This window comes from Mixophyes fleayi, chromosome 4 (assembly GCF_038048845.1).
Source record: "Mixophyes fleayi isolate aMixFle1 chromosome 4, aMixFle1.hap1, whole genome shotgun sequence".
NCBI classification, from domain to species: Eukaryota; Metazoa; Chordata; class Amphibia; order Anura; family Limnodynastidae; genus Mixophyes; species Mixophyes fleayi.
Window position 1 is genome coordinate 183,828,269 of NC_134405.1, and position 14,372 is coordinate 183,842,640.

Here is a 14,372-nt window from a genome sequence, read left to right on the forward strand (position 1 = left end):
AGACCAGGTTACAAATCATGTATTACTCATATGCAGGGCTCTACTTTCACCCAACGTAATCATTGGTGATGTAATTGGACTTTTCACCTTGGCTGGCCGTGTTCACTGTATACAATGATTGGATCGCCCAAAACTACATGAGTTTATGGTCATCTTACTGTACCGGTAGGAGACATACATATGGGTGCAAATATCATTTAAACCTCAACTAAGCCTATTAAATGTTCTCTGATCCAAAAATGATTTAAAGGAAGTTGTGTCTTAAACACTGATGTGGGCCTTAGAGACGTGCTACAGAAGACATACTTCTTACAGTTAATTATGGCACAAGATATAGACTTAAATCCAGCAAATAATACCTGCAGTTATTTCACAGGGGTGAATGGTAAATTATTAACATTTATGGTTGCTATATTACAGAAATGTAGGAGGCCCAGTAAAAACTGTTCCGGCGTGTAGTTCCTGAGGCTCCAACCAAGGGGAATAGGCAGCAGACTAACAAAAACGCTGCGTTCATCTGGTAAAGTTAGCGGAGTTAGTTCCTTTAAATAAAATGGTGGATTTCGAAATACACTGTTTGATATCATGTTAGGACAGAGAATATGAAGACCCAACAATAAATATTTTCTAATAGTTAAATGCATAACAAATTATGGAATAAGGATTACTTTATTTGCTAATATCACTATGTAATAATGAACACAAAAAATACATCCGGTAAAAAATTGATCACATCAATACTGAACTACACTATATTTTGTGTAGTACCAACATTTTACTGCTCACATAACAGATTAAATAACTATGTATGTATACACTTAATGGATGCCAGCCCAAAACAGAACTCATTTTCTTCAGCCAGCTGAGATTTGTTTCAAAAGGAAACAAAATATGTTTATAAAGAGTGTAGAAAGTACTGCATACTCATACTTTGTAGATTCTGAGATTATGTGACATTTTATACAATGTTACATAACAGCCTGGAATTTCGTGCAAGAGATACCTCTTTAATACATAATTGTAAACAGAAAATGCATAAAGAACATAAAAAAAAAAAGCAATGTTGAAATCCTTTAAGGACAGAAATGCGATACAATGATCCCATTAATGATTACATACAAATCATGAGGTGCTGAACCACTGGAACAGTATTCTGACGAATACACCAGTTACCATACAATATAACAAGCAAACTGACTGCCAGAAGATGAAATGGTGTTAACGTCTGCTTTAAAAAAAAAATCTTAAATTTAGCGTTAAGTGTGTTTTTAAACGTTATTTATGTCTGCTTCCTCTTCTCTTCATGGCGGCGGTACACTGTGGGCAATACCATTTGCCTTTGGGAGCTTCCGACAATCCAACACACCCATAATGAAACCATTCAATCGGGCACTGAGAACACAGAAAAGCATTATAAAAGTACTTTGTAAATTAATAATTTTAATGTTTAAACACAACCAATTAATGATATTAGTTACAAATGTAACATGGACAACCTTGGTTTGTTTTTTTCTAAATTACAGCCAGACTGCCTAGTCTTACTAGTGATTAAGTGGTATTTGTCATTATGCATATTATGCTTATTTTAACAGCTTTATCAATAAAGCTCAACATTTATGAGATGGTATAGTGGGATTCTTTTTAATTGGTATCAAACAAGATTTAATTGTAGCATCATCAAAATATGCAGCCTTGCTAATTTAGGGTTACAACAAACGGCAATGTTTTAGCAAAGATAAGAGGCAAGGAAGACAGATATTATACATTATTGTCAAGATGATTTTTTTTACATCATATTCCTAGATGCATGGGAGGCCGTAGGGGTTAAGTTATGGCATTACATGCTCCAGAGTAAGCCTTATGAAAGGTAGTTTTACTCTATAAGGAAATGTACTGAGGAAGCCACTTTGACTTTTAAGGGCCATCAAAAAGAGAAATTGAGATAGCAAACTAAAGAACTCTCCAGTTCAAACACCGTGAATGTAAGAAGATAAAACCATGTAAAGAGAATACAGGGTTGCATTTCAATGATGCAGGCACGGAAAAGGCGACACCAGGTGACAATACACAGATGTAGGCAAGAAAGAACTGTGTGAAGCATGGTATAGACCTTTTGGGAAATCAAATACTCAGAAGGATGGAATAAGGAGGATGTGGCCAATGGAAGAGTGTTTTAAAAGTGATAACAAAAAAACGACCTAATTTAATCGGCAAATCCAGTTTCAGAGAACACATGCCCATACCTATGTGTTACATGGGGCTATGTGCAAGTAATAATGAGAGGGCAGCATATCTATAGTAAAGAAAAACATGAGAAAGAAACATTCTGCTACAGCAGGTGCTTTCACATCACCGATAAATCATTGTATATATGTAGTATTTCTTCCCTTGAAAGTCACCGGGAAAATATGATGTACACACAAATAGAAATGTGGAATACTTACATCCTGGTTGTCACAGCCTACCATTTCACCATAGGATACCTAGAACAGGAAAGTCACAGTTAAGAATAAACACAATAGTATAACAATAAATATGCCTATAGCTCTCTCCACACAGCAAATTTCAGTAAAAAATTATATATATATATATATATATATATATATATATATATATATATATATATATATATATATATATATACACATACATACATACACACACACACACATATACACACACACACACATACACTTTGCAAGATATGTAAAATATGCAAAGCCGATAATTCATGCTTGTACATGTAGGACATCTTAACATTAAATAAAGCACTTTAAAGTACCATGACAGCATAGGGCTTATACAATTACTATTCTTTCACTTCTGAACAGTAATGTATATGAAGTTTTTTAAAAAAAACTGATGACATATGCATAATAAAAATAATTAAAACAAAAAAACAACAAATCTTGGTTTTATTATTAAATATTTAGGGATCGCATACAATGAATAATATACTTGTGGGTTTCCTCACTCTGCTTCTAAATAATTGATTGTATAACTATTCTCTACAGACACAACTGAAAAAAAAGCATATGTAAACTACAAGAGGTCTTGTATTTTACAGTATCACAATGGCACTAGCAGGTTAGTTATAAGGTAGAATATGTAGAAAGTAGTTAGGGAGGTAAAAGAGGAAAACTACAGGCAAAAAGCTAATGGAGGTCAGAAATATAATGAGCACCAAAATATACATTGGGGGTGGGGGTTAGGAGTTAGGATGTAGCCCGAGGAGATGGTAAAGTCTTTATTTAGAGTGTAATTTCAATTTAGAGGGAAAGTAGGTGTTTGCTAAATTCTTCAAAGAACAAAGGAGACCATACTAAGGCATATGTATGTTTCTTTTCATGCAGATTGGATGTTTTTTTCCCCATGCATACAACGTGCCATATAATGGCTTATATGTTTTATAACATCTAAAACAAATTGAAAAAATGGATTTTTACCTTGTTGCCACATATTGTAAGTATTAGATTTGACTTATTGGAGCAGTCTTGTCTGTTTCATACTTACATCCTCCACCTGATATCATGGACATTCCATTTCTAATCAGGTGGACAACCACCATTTGCAGGCTATTTAATTATGAACATGCTTTCTATTCCTGCAGTGCACTTAATTTGTAACACTTAATTCATCCTACACTGGCACATATAATGTAATCGTTTTAAACGTGTTTCATTGCATATTTATAAAATTGGCACATATTAAACATCTGTCGGAACGTCTGTTTTGAATCTTCCTTCAACTACATTCCTTATATTTTCATTTATTGCAACAACTTCTGCAGTTTCAATCACAATTTGCTAAATAATAGAGTACAATTTAGCCTCTGCCTATCCAACCTAAGGAAAAAAGTAATAAAGTATCTTAATGCCACATGACGACACAGGAGGCCAAGACATGGAAGGGGTGGGTGAAGTTGGATTACATAGGGCAATTTTAACTATATATTTGCAAATGTCAAATACCTGTACCTACATCTTCAATGAGGAACAAAAAATATTTTTAAAGTGCCTTAAACTTAAAATAGGCTGGATTTTATTTGTGTGGTAATTTTCAAATTTGGTACATGGATAATTCATATGGAGGCCAATAAATAACAGCATTATCGTCTTCTATTCACATCTAATGAGGAGGAGTAAATCATATGCAAGGCTTCACTTTAAACAGTCACAGTTTTATTTCCAAATGGCATGAGTACGAATAACTTTATTGCAATTAGGATTTCCTCAGATTGTTCTATTAATATGAGATTTCTCAGAACTATGACATGATAAACTGGAATTAAAACTAAAGTGAACCTAAGTGCCCCTATTACCATGCATGTTTTTAAAGGAGTTTTACATTAAAACAGCCCTGTACTAAACCTCCTCCCTTCCCAATTATTGTGCATTGGTGGGGTTCCCTGCCCTGCAACTCCACTGTTTGCTGGAATTAGCAAGATCCCAGCACTCGCACAACCTTTGATGCTGTTCAACTCTAATCATAGCAGAAGAACTAAGACAAATCTAATTAACAGCATTAGAGTTGCTGTGCCAGATCCCACCCTAGACCCACCAAATCTGTATTATTGGGAAGGGAGAGGATTTAGTACAGGCGTTCTTTAGTGGAAATCCCCTGTAATAAAAGGAACCCATATGTACAATCAGTGGAACACTGACCTGATTACAGATGCAATAACGGGGTTCATTCGGATCGTAAGTCCAATCAACCTGGCTATTAGAATCAGATTCTGGAATAGCTGCTGTCTGTTGAGACAGTTCGTGCGCTAGAGCCGATGATGATGAGCAAGAAGAGAGAGAGGAAGATGAAGAGGAGGATGAAGACTGTTGACTTGATGATTTATTGTTGTTCCTAAGTGGAAATAAAACCCAAAAATTAGTTGGTGTATTGTCAGATACACTTGTTTTAAATGATATGGCAAAAAGGGGATGCCTCCCCCCAAAAAAATTATTATGATCACATGAAAAAACTTCCAATTTAAAGTTATTGCAAAACTTGTAAACGGCTATTATATATTTGCAAAATGTTAACATTTTATATATGGCTGCACATTAAACAGTTCAAAGGCATCACATACACATAGAAGATGCATTTTAAACACCACCAGGACGTTATTGGCAACAACAAACAATGAAAAATGTTGAGCTTAAAGTGCATTTTTCTGTTCAGCTCTTGTACAACACAATACATGCATATTAAATGGTCAACATAGCAGACTAACATAGAAAGTAACTCACTTGCTTTTTCTCCCACTTCTTGAATCTGTGGTGGCTGAAGATGTTAACGTCTGCGTTAGTGTAGAAGCCAGTGCTGAAGAAGAGTAAGTGGCTGACTCTCTAGATAAGAACTCTCTTCCAAGCTGGAAGTCATTATTTTTAAAGGCTTCATAACTGGCTTTCATGCTGGATGTTCTTCTACCTTCTTTCATCTATGGATATATTTAGGATCAACATATTATTTTGATACAAACAAAATGAACAAAAGCAGTTTGAAATGTAAAAAAATATGTTTCACATAAAGACAAATCACTTCTACGTAAACCAAATGATATCAACAGGAATAAAAATCAATTACGTATTCATGACTAGGTACCTGTGCTGTCACTTGAACTGCCTGAGCAGCTGCCATTGTAATAGCACCAGCTCCAGCCCCTGTCCCAGTACCAGCTCCAGAGGAAAGAGAGCTCAAGTTATAGGATGTAAGCGGCTGCGAGGAGTTCACGGTGTAAACATTAGTGGTGGAGGAGGAAGAGGAGGAGGAAATATTGTTTCTGCAACCTGGGGAGAGAAAAAAAAAAGCAGAACAGCTCTTGTAATCTTTTTCAAAATTCTATATGTATATAAATAGACCTGAGCCTGTCATTTATTTATGGTAACATGCATGTGTACTATCAGGACTATACACAATGAAATCAATTTCAAGTGGTTTGTAGATTCATCTTAATCAACTCCAGTCCTTTATCGAGATCCAATCTTGAGATATAGGTGCAACACAGGACTGAAATGTCAATGAAGATGAATCCATACACACACACAAAGATGGGAGAGGATGACTTCGCTCAAAGCTGGCTCCTTCAGATCAGCTGCACCAGTCACTGGTGTACGCAGCAGTGCTCACTCTCCAGACTGCTCACTGGGCAATTTAGCCTGATATTATAAACAGGTATAAAAGAAAACTGATGTCGCCCCACTGCTCCCTTTTTCTGACATGACAAAAAGAGAATGAGGAAAATGGGGTGGGGTGGGTGGCTGCTGTACTACTCAATCAGAATAAAGAGAATAAGACATCAAGACAGACCAAGACCCCACAAAACAGAGTAACAAACCTCAAAAATTCACGAAATCCCTAACTTCCCTGCAGTAATAGAGAGTAGCAGCAACTGTCGGTCTCTGTGTCTTTGCTGTGAGGAAATGCCCACCAAGGAGAGTAAAACTCATTCTCCTGGCCCAGCGTTAAACTGGCCAACTGTTCAAGAGAACAGCCCCTGTTATCCCAGTGGTGTACACCCACTCACGAGGGCACTAAAAAGATTCCCAGCAGATCAAGGAATAGAGGGAAAGGAGACTTTTTGGCGATACTCTGACCTATCATCTAGCTATCACAATATAGCACTTGTCAAAGTCGCTCTGATCCTTACACTTGCCCATTTTTCAGCTTCCAACACATCAACTTCAAAAACTTGACGGTTCACTTGCTGCCTAATATATCCCACCCCTTGACAAGTGCCGTTGTAATAAGATAATAAATGTTATTCACTTCACTTGTCATTGGTTTCAATGATCAGTGAAATAAACATGTATAAATCAGGATTTAAACATGTTGCAAACTACAGAATACTTGCCTGGAGTATTTTCTTTGGAATCATCAGAAGTAAGAGTTGATAACAACACCTCAGACTTGAATTTCTTCTCTGGTACATGGTCTGTTGTAGAATGATGGGAAGATGAATTGTGCTTCCTTTCTGTAGACACAAGCATTTGTGTTTAACTGGTTCCATTTTAAAAATGTATATAAAAATAAGACTTATTTCACTTACTCTCTCCTGAAGAATGAGAATGAACATGGTGATTATTGACAGGCTGCGAAGGTGTGTCTAATTCTAGCGACCCTAGAAGTTAATTAAAATGATAATTAAACAACCTATTTATATTGGTGTTCAGTGGTGTTAAAAATAATGTAATTAAAGTACAACAAACACATCATTGTTCTCTAAAAATCAGAAAGTAGAGTGCTGTGTTCAGTTGAAACTGTATAACCTACCATGATTAGGAACATAATGGAGTTTCCATGCACCGGAGGCCAGGAGGAGGCTACAAATAGGGATTGTTGATGGGTAGTTTGCATGCAACCCATTGAAAAGTAGCCAGTGGCTATGCAAGTAAAATTTCTCACATAGATCAATTATGTTGAAATGACCCATATATGAAGTTAATTATTTCTCAAAGATAATACGGTTCAAGGTTAAGAAGAAAAAAAACACACAAGGACTTTTTGTTTTTTATGTTAAATCCATCCAACCTCTTTCCTGGGCATCATAGAGGGGCAAAAGGTCAACCTGCCTGCACACTTCACAGGTACTAAGAACATAGGCCCTCAAAGCCCTAATGTGAGTGTGAGTGAAAAAACCCTCCTGTTTCCGGAGACCTATCACAGTTTAAAGCCGGAATGACTACTTTTTAATAAAAGGAAGGTTTAGTCTGAAGAACAGCCCTGTGTTTAATTAAAGATAAGATGAGGAGACCTAGAAGACAGAGTCCCAGCTCTGAAACTATCCAATTGTTGGAGAAAGCAAAAAGAAACGTGGACTTCCATGTAAGAAACATCAACTCTACAGAATCCGTAGGTTCAAAATCTGTCAGAGAGCAAAGTCTCAAATCACCATCCAGACCCTCCAGCAAGAACAGCAGTAGACAGGACAACTGAGGGGAAAAAAAAAAAAAAAAAAAAAAAAAAAAAAAAAAAAAAAAAAAAAGGGGGGAAGGAGGCAGGAACGCAGAATTCACTGCAGAATTTTCTGACCAATGTGTTATCTACAACGACTTTAAGGTCTGATCGCTTGGAAGAATAACGTATACACACTAGTCACGTTTTAGACGATTAACAAAAGACAGACCCGTCCAGGCAGCAACTTTTCAGTCTTATTGTTGTGAGCAAACATGAAAATTTCTTCTCACATTTGTTAGCACGTGTACAGTGTACGTTCGTTCGCAAACGCACGTAATTTCCTCGATAGACCAGACCAAGGATCTTGCCCAGGCTTGCTCTTCCACCTCAATGGGAGCTCACACGGGCAAAAGCAGCTGCTGATGCTCTGCCTCACATGCCGTGCATAGGGCATCTGTCCCAGAGTGGGCACTAGGCAATTTGAAGAGATATCCGAAAAACAGATAGGACAGACTTCCATTGCAAAGGAAAGGATTGAGTGCAGGTGGTTTTGTTATATGGTGGCCAGGGGCAAGTATGCTAGGTAGGGGTACAATATCCCCAACAATTGGTCAAGCAAATTTACGAAATTTCTGAAGCACCGGTCTGTTTAAGACTGTTGTGGGGAGGATGAACTTTCAATATAAGTCACGTTTACGACTAATGCCGGTAAAGTAGTTCTACATGGTTTCTCAGAGTATGAATAAAATAATCTCAGAAATAAAATCAGGCTTAAAAGCAGGACTGATAAGGCATCAAGCCTCTTGAAAGATTAAACTAAAACTGAGGTAACAGCAGGAATGTCAGTGTTGTAAATTGGAGAGGAGGAGGAGTTCTAAACTTGAAGTAAGACCAACTGCACCCTATTATCCCTGTATTACCCAATTATACAGACGACAAATCACCAAGTAATATTAACAAAACATTGCATAAATGGGTATATGTTACACAGTTTGGCATTGCTTTTTTAAATAAGGTGAAAAGAGAGTATCAGTAATTTATTCAATGCTGATATCATACGCACATACTCACTTCTTTCCAATATTTCAGTAATCCCTGCGTTATCAGCCTCCAGCTCCATTTTGAATTTAGCCAGTTCTTGGTCTAGTTTTCTTAGATGTCGATCTACCTGTGAAAGAACAACAAAACAAAAGGAGTTACAAAATGCAGTAAAAACATTTTAACAATTGAGCTTTGACGCACGTATTGGAAGAAGAACGTGAGGATTCTTTTTTAGTATGAATACAAGTAATTTAAAAAAAAAAAAGATGGGTCCTGGAGATATTTATCTGGAAGAAAGTAAGAAAATAAATTGCAAGTCATTTTGGAATTTCACGACATGTCAGTTATAGTACAGTTATACACAGTTGCTGCCCAAACACTTAAAAAAATGATGACATAATTTCTGCTAACTGGTAGGAAAACCAAATAAAAGATGTATGAAAGTTGAAAAATTAGTTTGACTCATTTTACACTTACCAAATCATAAATCTGATTTGCTAGCTGCACTTTTTCATCTGCATCTTCCAAAGCTTTGAAATAATCCTGCAGTTAATTAAAAAAAAAAGTTATTATATAGGCAAATGAAAATAAATCATCACATAAAACAAAATGAATTAAACACTACTTTCATTGTCAGGTGCTGCCAACTATTTTTGTGCTTAACACATCTTACTTTTTTTATAGAACTCATTTGTTCTTCTCTCCATTCAGGTTTGTTTTTCTTTGCATTGGCAAAAAATTCCCCAACCCTTTGCTCCAGTTGGTCCATAGCATCTGCATTACAAACATAATTCAAGTTTGATCAAGAAGGGCAAAGAGATCTCTAGATATGGCAGGTGTATATACAATAATTTTTAATCATGCAAGTGCAGTTAGTTAAATGCAGACCACCACTAAGTTTATTAAGTACACATAAAAAGTTGCGAAGTGCAAGAACACCATTTGGTACGCAATGGCTTCTGTTTAGTTTAGTATTATCAATCTACAAGATTATTGTGGAGGCGATTGGCAATATCACTACTTCTTTGCTGCCCTGTATTTTATTAATAGTTTGTAACCACATAGAATTTGACGGCAGATAAGAACCACTTGGCCCATCTAGTCTGCCCATTTTTTTATTAACCTATGGTAACCTCAAACCCTATTCGGTCCTTTAATCCGAGAGCTGAGAGAAACCAATACTTTTTTTACATAGAATTTGGCGGCAGATAAGAACCACTTGGCCCATCTAGTGTGACCAATTTTTAAGCTATGGTAACCTTGAACCCTCTTTGATCATTTATTCTTTGTAAGGATATCCTTATGTCTATCCCAAGCTTGTTTAAATTGCTCTACTGTATTAGCCTCTACCACCTCTGATGGGAGGTTATTCTACTTATTCATTACCCTTTCTGTGAAGTTTTTCCTCAAATTTCCTCTGAACCTACTTCCCTCCAGTTTCAATATACAACTGACCGATGCCATCTACAAAGCTTGTATTTAGCTGCTAAAGAATTAATTCTGGATACAACATGCAAGGCTAATGAAGTTATGATATGCTTTATCCAAGATGGCATCAGATCACCATTTTTGAGTCAGAGTATTCACTTCAATTTGGCATTTCTTGGGGATGCAGAAAATGAACAGTTCAACTTGTTAGAGCAGTTAAACAGTCTTGTGTGTTATAATGTAGGCGTTTATAGTTAAATATATTGTTCAAAAGCTGCCATGTTTAAACAGTTGCTTATGAAGGGGACGCTAGGGTGGAATTCAATTGACAGTTTTTTTGGTTTTTTTTTTTTAACACCGCGCTAAGTCATTTTAACACGGTTTTCACTCATTTTGGAGCGGGTTAACTTTACACGATATTCAATTAAATTTTTAACGCACCTTTTTTTTTTCTCAAACGGTCCTATCGCAGACAAGTAGATGATCCATTGAAAGTATAGGGAGAAGCATTAATAACTATTCAATTATTTTTTTAACGTGGCGCAATAAACTGTCAAATCTCCAGTTTTATCTCGCACCTGTCATAGCTGGGCAAAAAAATAAAAACATAAGAAAACTATTGAAATCTTGTAATAATGTAAAAATAAAAATAAAATTATGTTTCTCAGTAATGCATAACATGGAAAAGGTGATTTTTTTTTTTTTTCAAAAAGCATGTAATAAAAAATTAATAAACACAATAATCACTATTTAATAGATTTATGCATGTATGTATGTATGTACTAATGTGTTTTGTCATGGTATAGATGATTGTATAGTAAAAAAAAGTACTGTTATGTAGATATTATAAAATAGAAGGCTGTGTAATGCGATACAAATATATGCCAATGCATTTTTATTTTATTATAAACGACCGTGTTAAACCCCTCCCTTTCACACCCCTAAAAACTCACAAGTAACAATGATTAACGCGCGGGGGCTGCCTTACCTGTTTTAAAATTGAATTGCACGATTTTTTATGCGGCGTTAGGTAAAAACGGTCGCGCCAGCGGGTCAACACCTGCACGGGTAAAAAAAAAATTTAACCCGGCGCCAAAAACAAAACAAAAAATAAAAAAAGATTGCGGTCAATTGAATTCCCCCCTATAAGTTTCATATTGTGTTTTGCCATTTCAGCAGCATTTAGTCATTGTTTAACAAGGTGTGATAGGCCTTTTGTTGTTTGTCATAGAAAAACAAGGAAAGAATCCATTCCAACTTTCTTTCAAACAAAAATATTTATATTAGCACTCATTCAGGCAACTGCTTTCATCACGTTTAAACTTTCTCTCTCTCTCTGTCAAATGACCAGAACAGACATTAGAAAATACCTCACACAATGTTGACAGCACCGGGATTAATTTTTCCAGTACTTGCCTTACATCAGTGCTTCCATTGGAGTGCACTTAACTATGCCAACAATTAGGTCATCTGAACTAGCCCTCGTTGCTCTTTAAATTATATTGAGGTTTGGTAAACAATAATGAAAGGTGACAAAGGGAAATTGTAAAAACAATTGGTTAATTTTTGAGAAATAAAACCTTTTTGTAATCAGTATTCACAGGTTGGGTAGGGACACAACTTGTACCCAATCTGATCATCACAATACTCTTAGAAGCCAGAATATTTCATGAGATGAGCGAGCTAATCTTGTGGGAGACTGTGACCTGTTCACTTATGGAATTGTGGAAGTGAAGGCAGGGATGCATGTAATATGAGAAGCGATAAGGAGAATGGGGGCAAGTAGGTAGTCACAGGCCGAGAGCAAGAGAAAGGAGCAGAGAATCACAGCAAAACAGAGTAGTGATGTGAAAATATGGTATTAAGCGAAATACATACAACTTATACTGTAGTTTTTTGCTTTGCAATTTATTTTATTAGCAAAAACGTACATATTTTATAGTTATTGTTTGATGAGGCTACTCCATGCTTATGTTATATGTTAGAGCAGTGAGGGGCAACATGAAGTAGTCCACACAGAGGAAGGAGGGAGAACACAGTGCACTCCCTCCACCTCCGGATATGCCACCTCCCTGCATTGTGCTACTGTGATTCAGAAGTTGGCTGCTCCCACTCTAATAAGATTGGGATGAGTCGGCTTGGGTTCAGCAAGAAAAGACTTGCCTGTGGCCCACCGTTGCATGAAAAGGTACATTAATGTTTCATGCAGATGTAACTTTAGCAAGAAGAGTTAGGGATCTTTCAGACAAGGGCTTTGGGAGCATTTTCTCATGGTACATTAAGATTTGAATGTATTATATGGAAAAGGCTCTGAAAATACTGTGTGTACCAGGATTATTGATCCCTATGCATGCACATGTCTCCTATTGACATTAGTGCAAAATACAGGTCAGACATGCTGTAGAACCTTCTCTACAAGGAGTTTCTAACAGGTTAACATGATACCAGTATGATGACTAGCACAAACCGTGCAGTTAGGTGGAACTATTTTATTCATGAGACCTATTATCCAGAATGCTTGGGACATCAGGTTCTCCAGAAAAATTTTCTGTAGTTTGAAGAATCATCCCTAAAACACTAAATTACCTGCATCTCCCCACAATGTTCCTTGCATGCCTCCTATTAAATTGTTTAGTAGTGCTCCTCATAGTCACTAGACACTTGGGACATCAAGTGTTCATGATATTCTCATTGGGCAGCAGCTCTATGCCCCTCCCCCCCCTTATGTAATTTGGAACATTCAGAACAACATGTTTACACATGAGATCCCATAGACATTTAAAATACTAGACAAAAAAATTGCCATCCACCCACTATAACTCAAGATTTTAAATTCTTGAAGGAAATACCCTTAAGTCATATTAAGGGCATATGGTCATTAACATTTAACTTAGTGACCTGAATCCTCCTTTGGTTTTTTATATTAAGGCTCACCTATAACCAAATTAAATGACCCTGGTGGGGAAGGGGGCATTTATATTAGTTGGTGCACAAAAACAGGTGTTATCCATTTAAACAAAAAAATATAACTTTTCTAGCACCACTTAAAAAAATTTAAACCGTCTGCTTGGTTGCCATGGTTACACGGCTTTTCAAAAATGTGCCAAGTGTAAATGGAATAACATGCAGAGATGGGATGATGTAAATGGAGATCACCACTGCCCCCTGCTGCTGGGCCCTGATATAGCACCAATGGAAGGGAAATGGTCTCCTGCCAGTCGCTTTATCCTCCTAGCGCCTCGGCCCATAAGAGCACCCGGTTTCCGTTACACATAGATGCCTGTTAGTGAGGCGAGTGCCAAGAGGTGCTCACGTACTCTGCACCTGTAAGTCCATCTCCCGCATTTCCGTAAACCTGTCGCGCAGATCCATGGGAAGCTGCTCGATCACTGCGGAGAGACAGGAGGGGAGGGAGAGATCGAGGGCGGTTATTAGGCGGCGCCATTTCTGACCACGAACACAACCCGCTCCCTACCGTACAAAGAGCACCCTGGGCGGTCACCGCGCTTGGGCAGCACACTCACTCTCTAGGTAATCCTCCAGGTACAGCATTTTTCTCTCTCAAGTCACCACAGACACAACGGCAGTCGTTTATTACTCGGAGACAATATGGCGCCTAGTCCACAGCAACAATATACTGGCAGGGAAGAGAGGGCTGGGAGCGACTGCTCTGATTGGTTCCATTTACCTACGACATCGGCACAGAGCTCTCGGCGCACGGACTTCTGGGAAATGTATTTCTATGTATAGAAAGCTGCATTTGCCTGGTCAAAATATAAATACATACCACCAAAAGACTTTTACTGGTTTCAATATGTTTATCCAGTGCTGAATGATGTGTCCTTCTTGTAGTCTGCTATCTCAAAAAAAGAAAAACTTAGACTTAAATTACTATGCATTTTTATCATTTAAATGTTATTCTTTGCATGTGTATTTAATGTACATTTATAATGAAAAAAAAAAAAACATATATATATATATATATATATATATATATATATATATATATATAT

General features: G+C 36.9%; 1 protein-coding gene across 3 annotated transcripts; it reads right to left on the minus strand.

Moving 5' to 3' along the window:
• Positions 1-650: 650 nt before the first annotated feature.
• Positions 651-14,024, minus strand: ING3 (inhibitor of growth family member 3). Of its 3 annotated transcripts, XM_075208958.1 has the most exons (12): positions 13,884-14,024; positions 13,677-13,748; positions 9,605-9,705; positions 9,409-9,474; positions 8,962-9,058; positions 7,043-7,114; positions 6,848-6,967; positions 5,599-5,783; positions 5,244-5,434; positions 4,665-4,857; positions 2,445-2,483; positions 651-1,392 (listed from the first exon to the last, which is right to left on the minus strand). In XM_075208958.1, exons 1-12 carry the CDS (start codon positions 13,909-13,911, stop codon positions 1,276-1,278), a joined length of 1,281 nt encoding a protein of 426 aa, XP_075065059.1. In that variant the 5' UTR covers positions 13,912-14,024; the 3' UTR covers positions 651-1,275. The 3 variants fall into 3 exon arrangements, with proteins under 3 accessions (XP_075065059.1, XP_075065060.1, XP_075065061.1); XM_075208959.1 differs by lacking the exons at positions 13,677-13,748; positions 13,884-14,024 and adding an exon at positions 12,946-13,661; XM_075208960.1 differs by lacking the exons at positions 13,677-13,748; positions 13,884-14,024 and adding an exon at positions 10,801-11,003.
• Between the last annotated feature and the right edge of the window lie 348 nt (positions 14,025-14,372).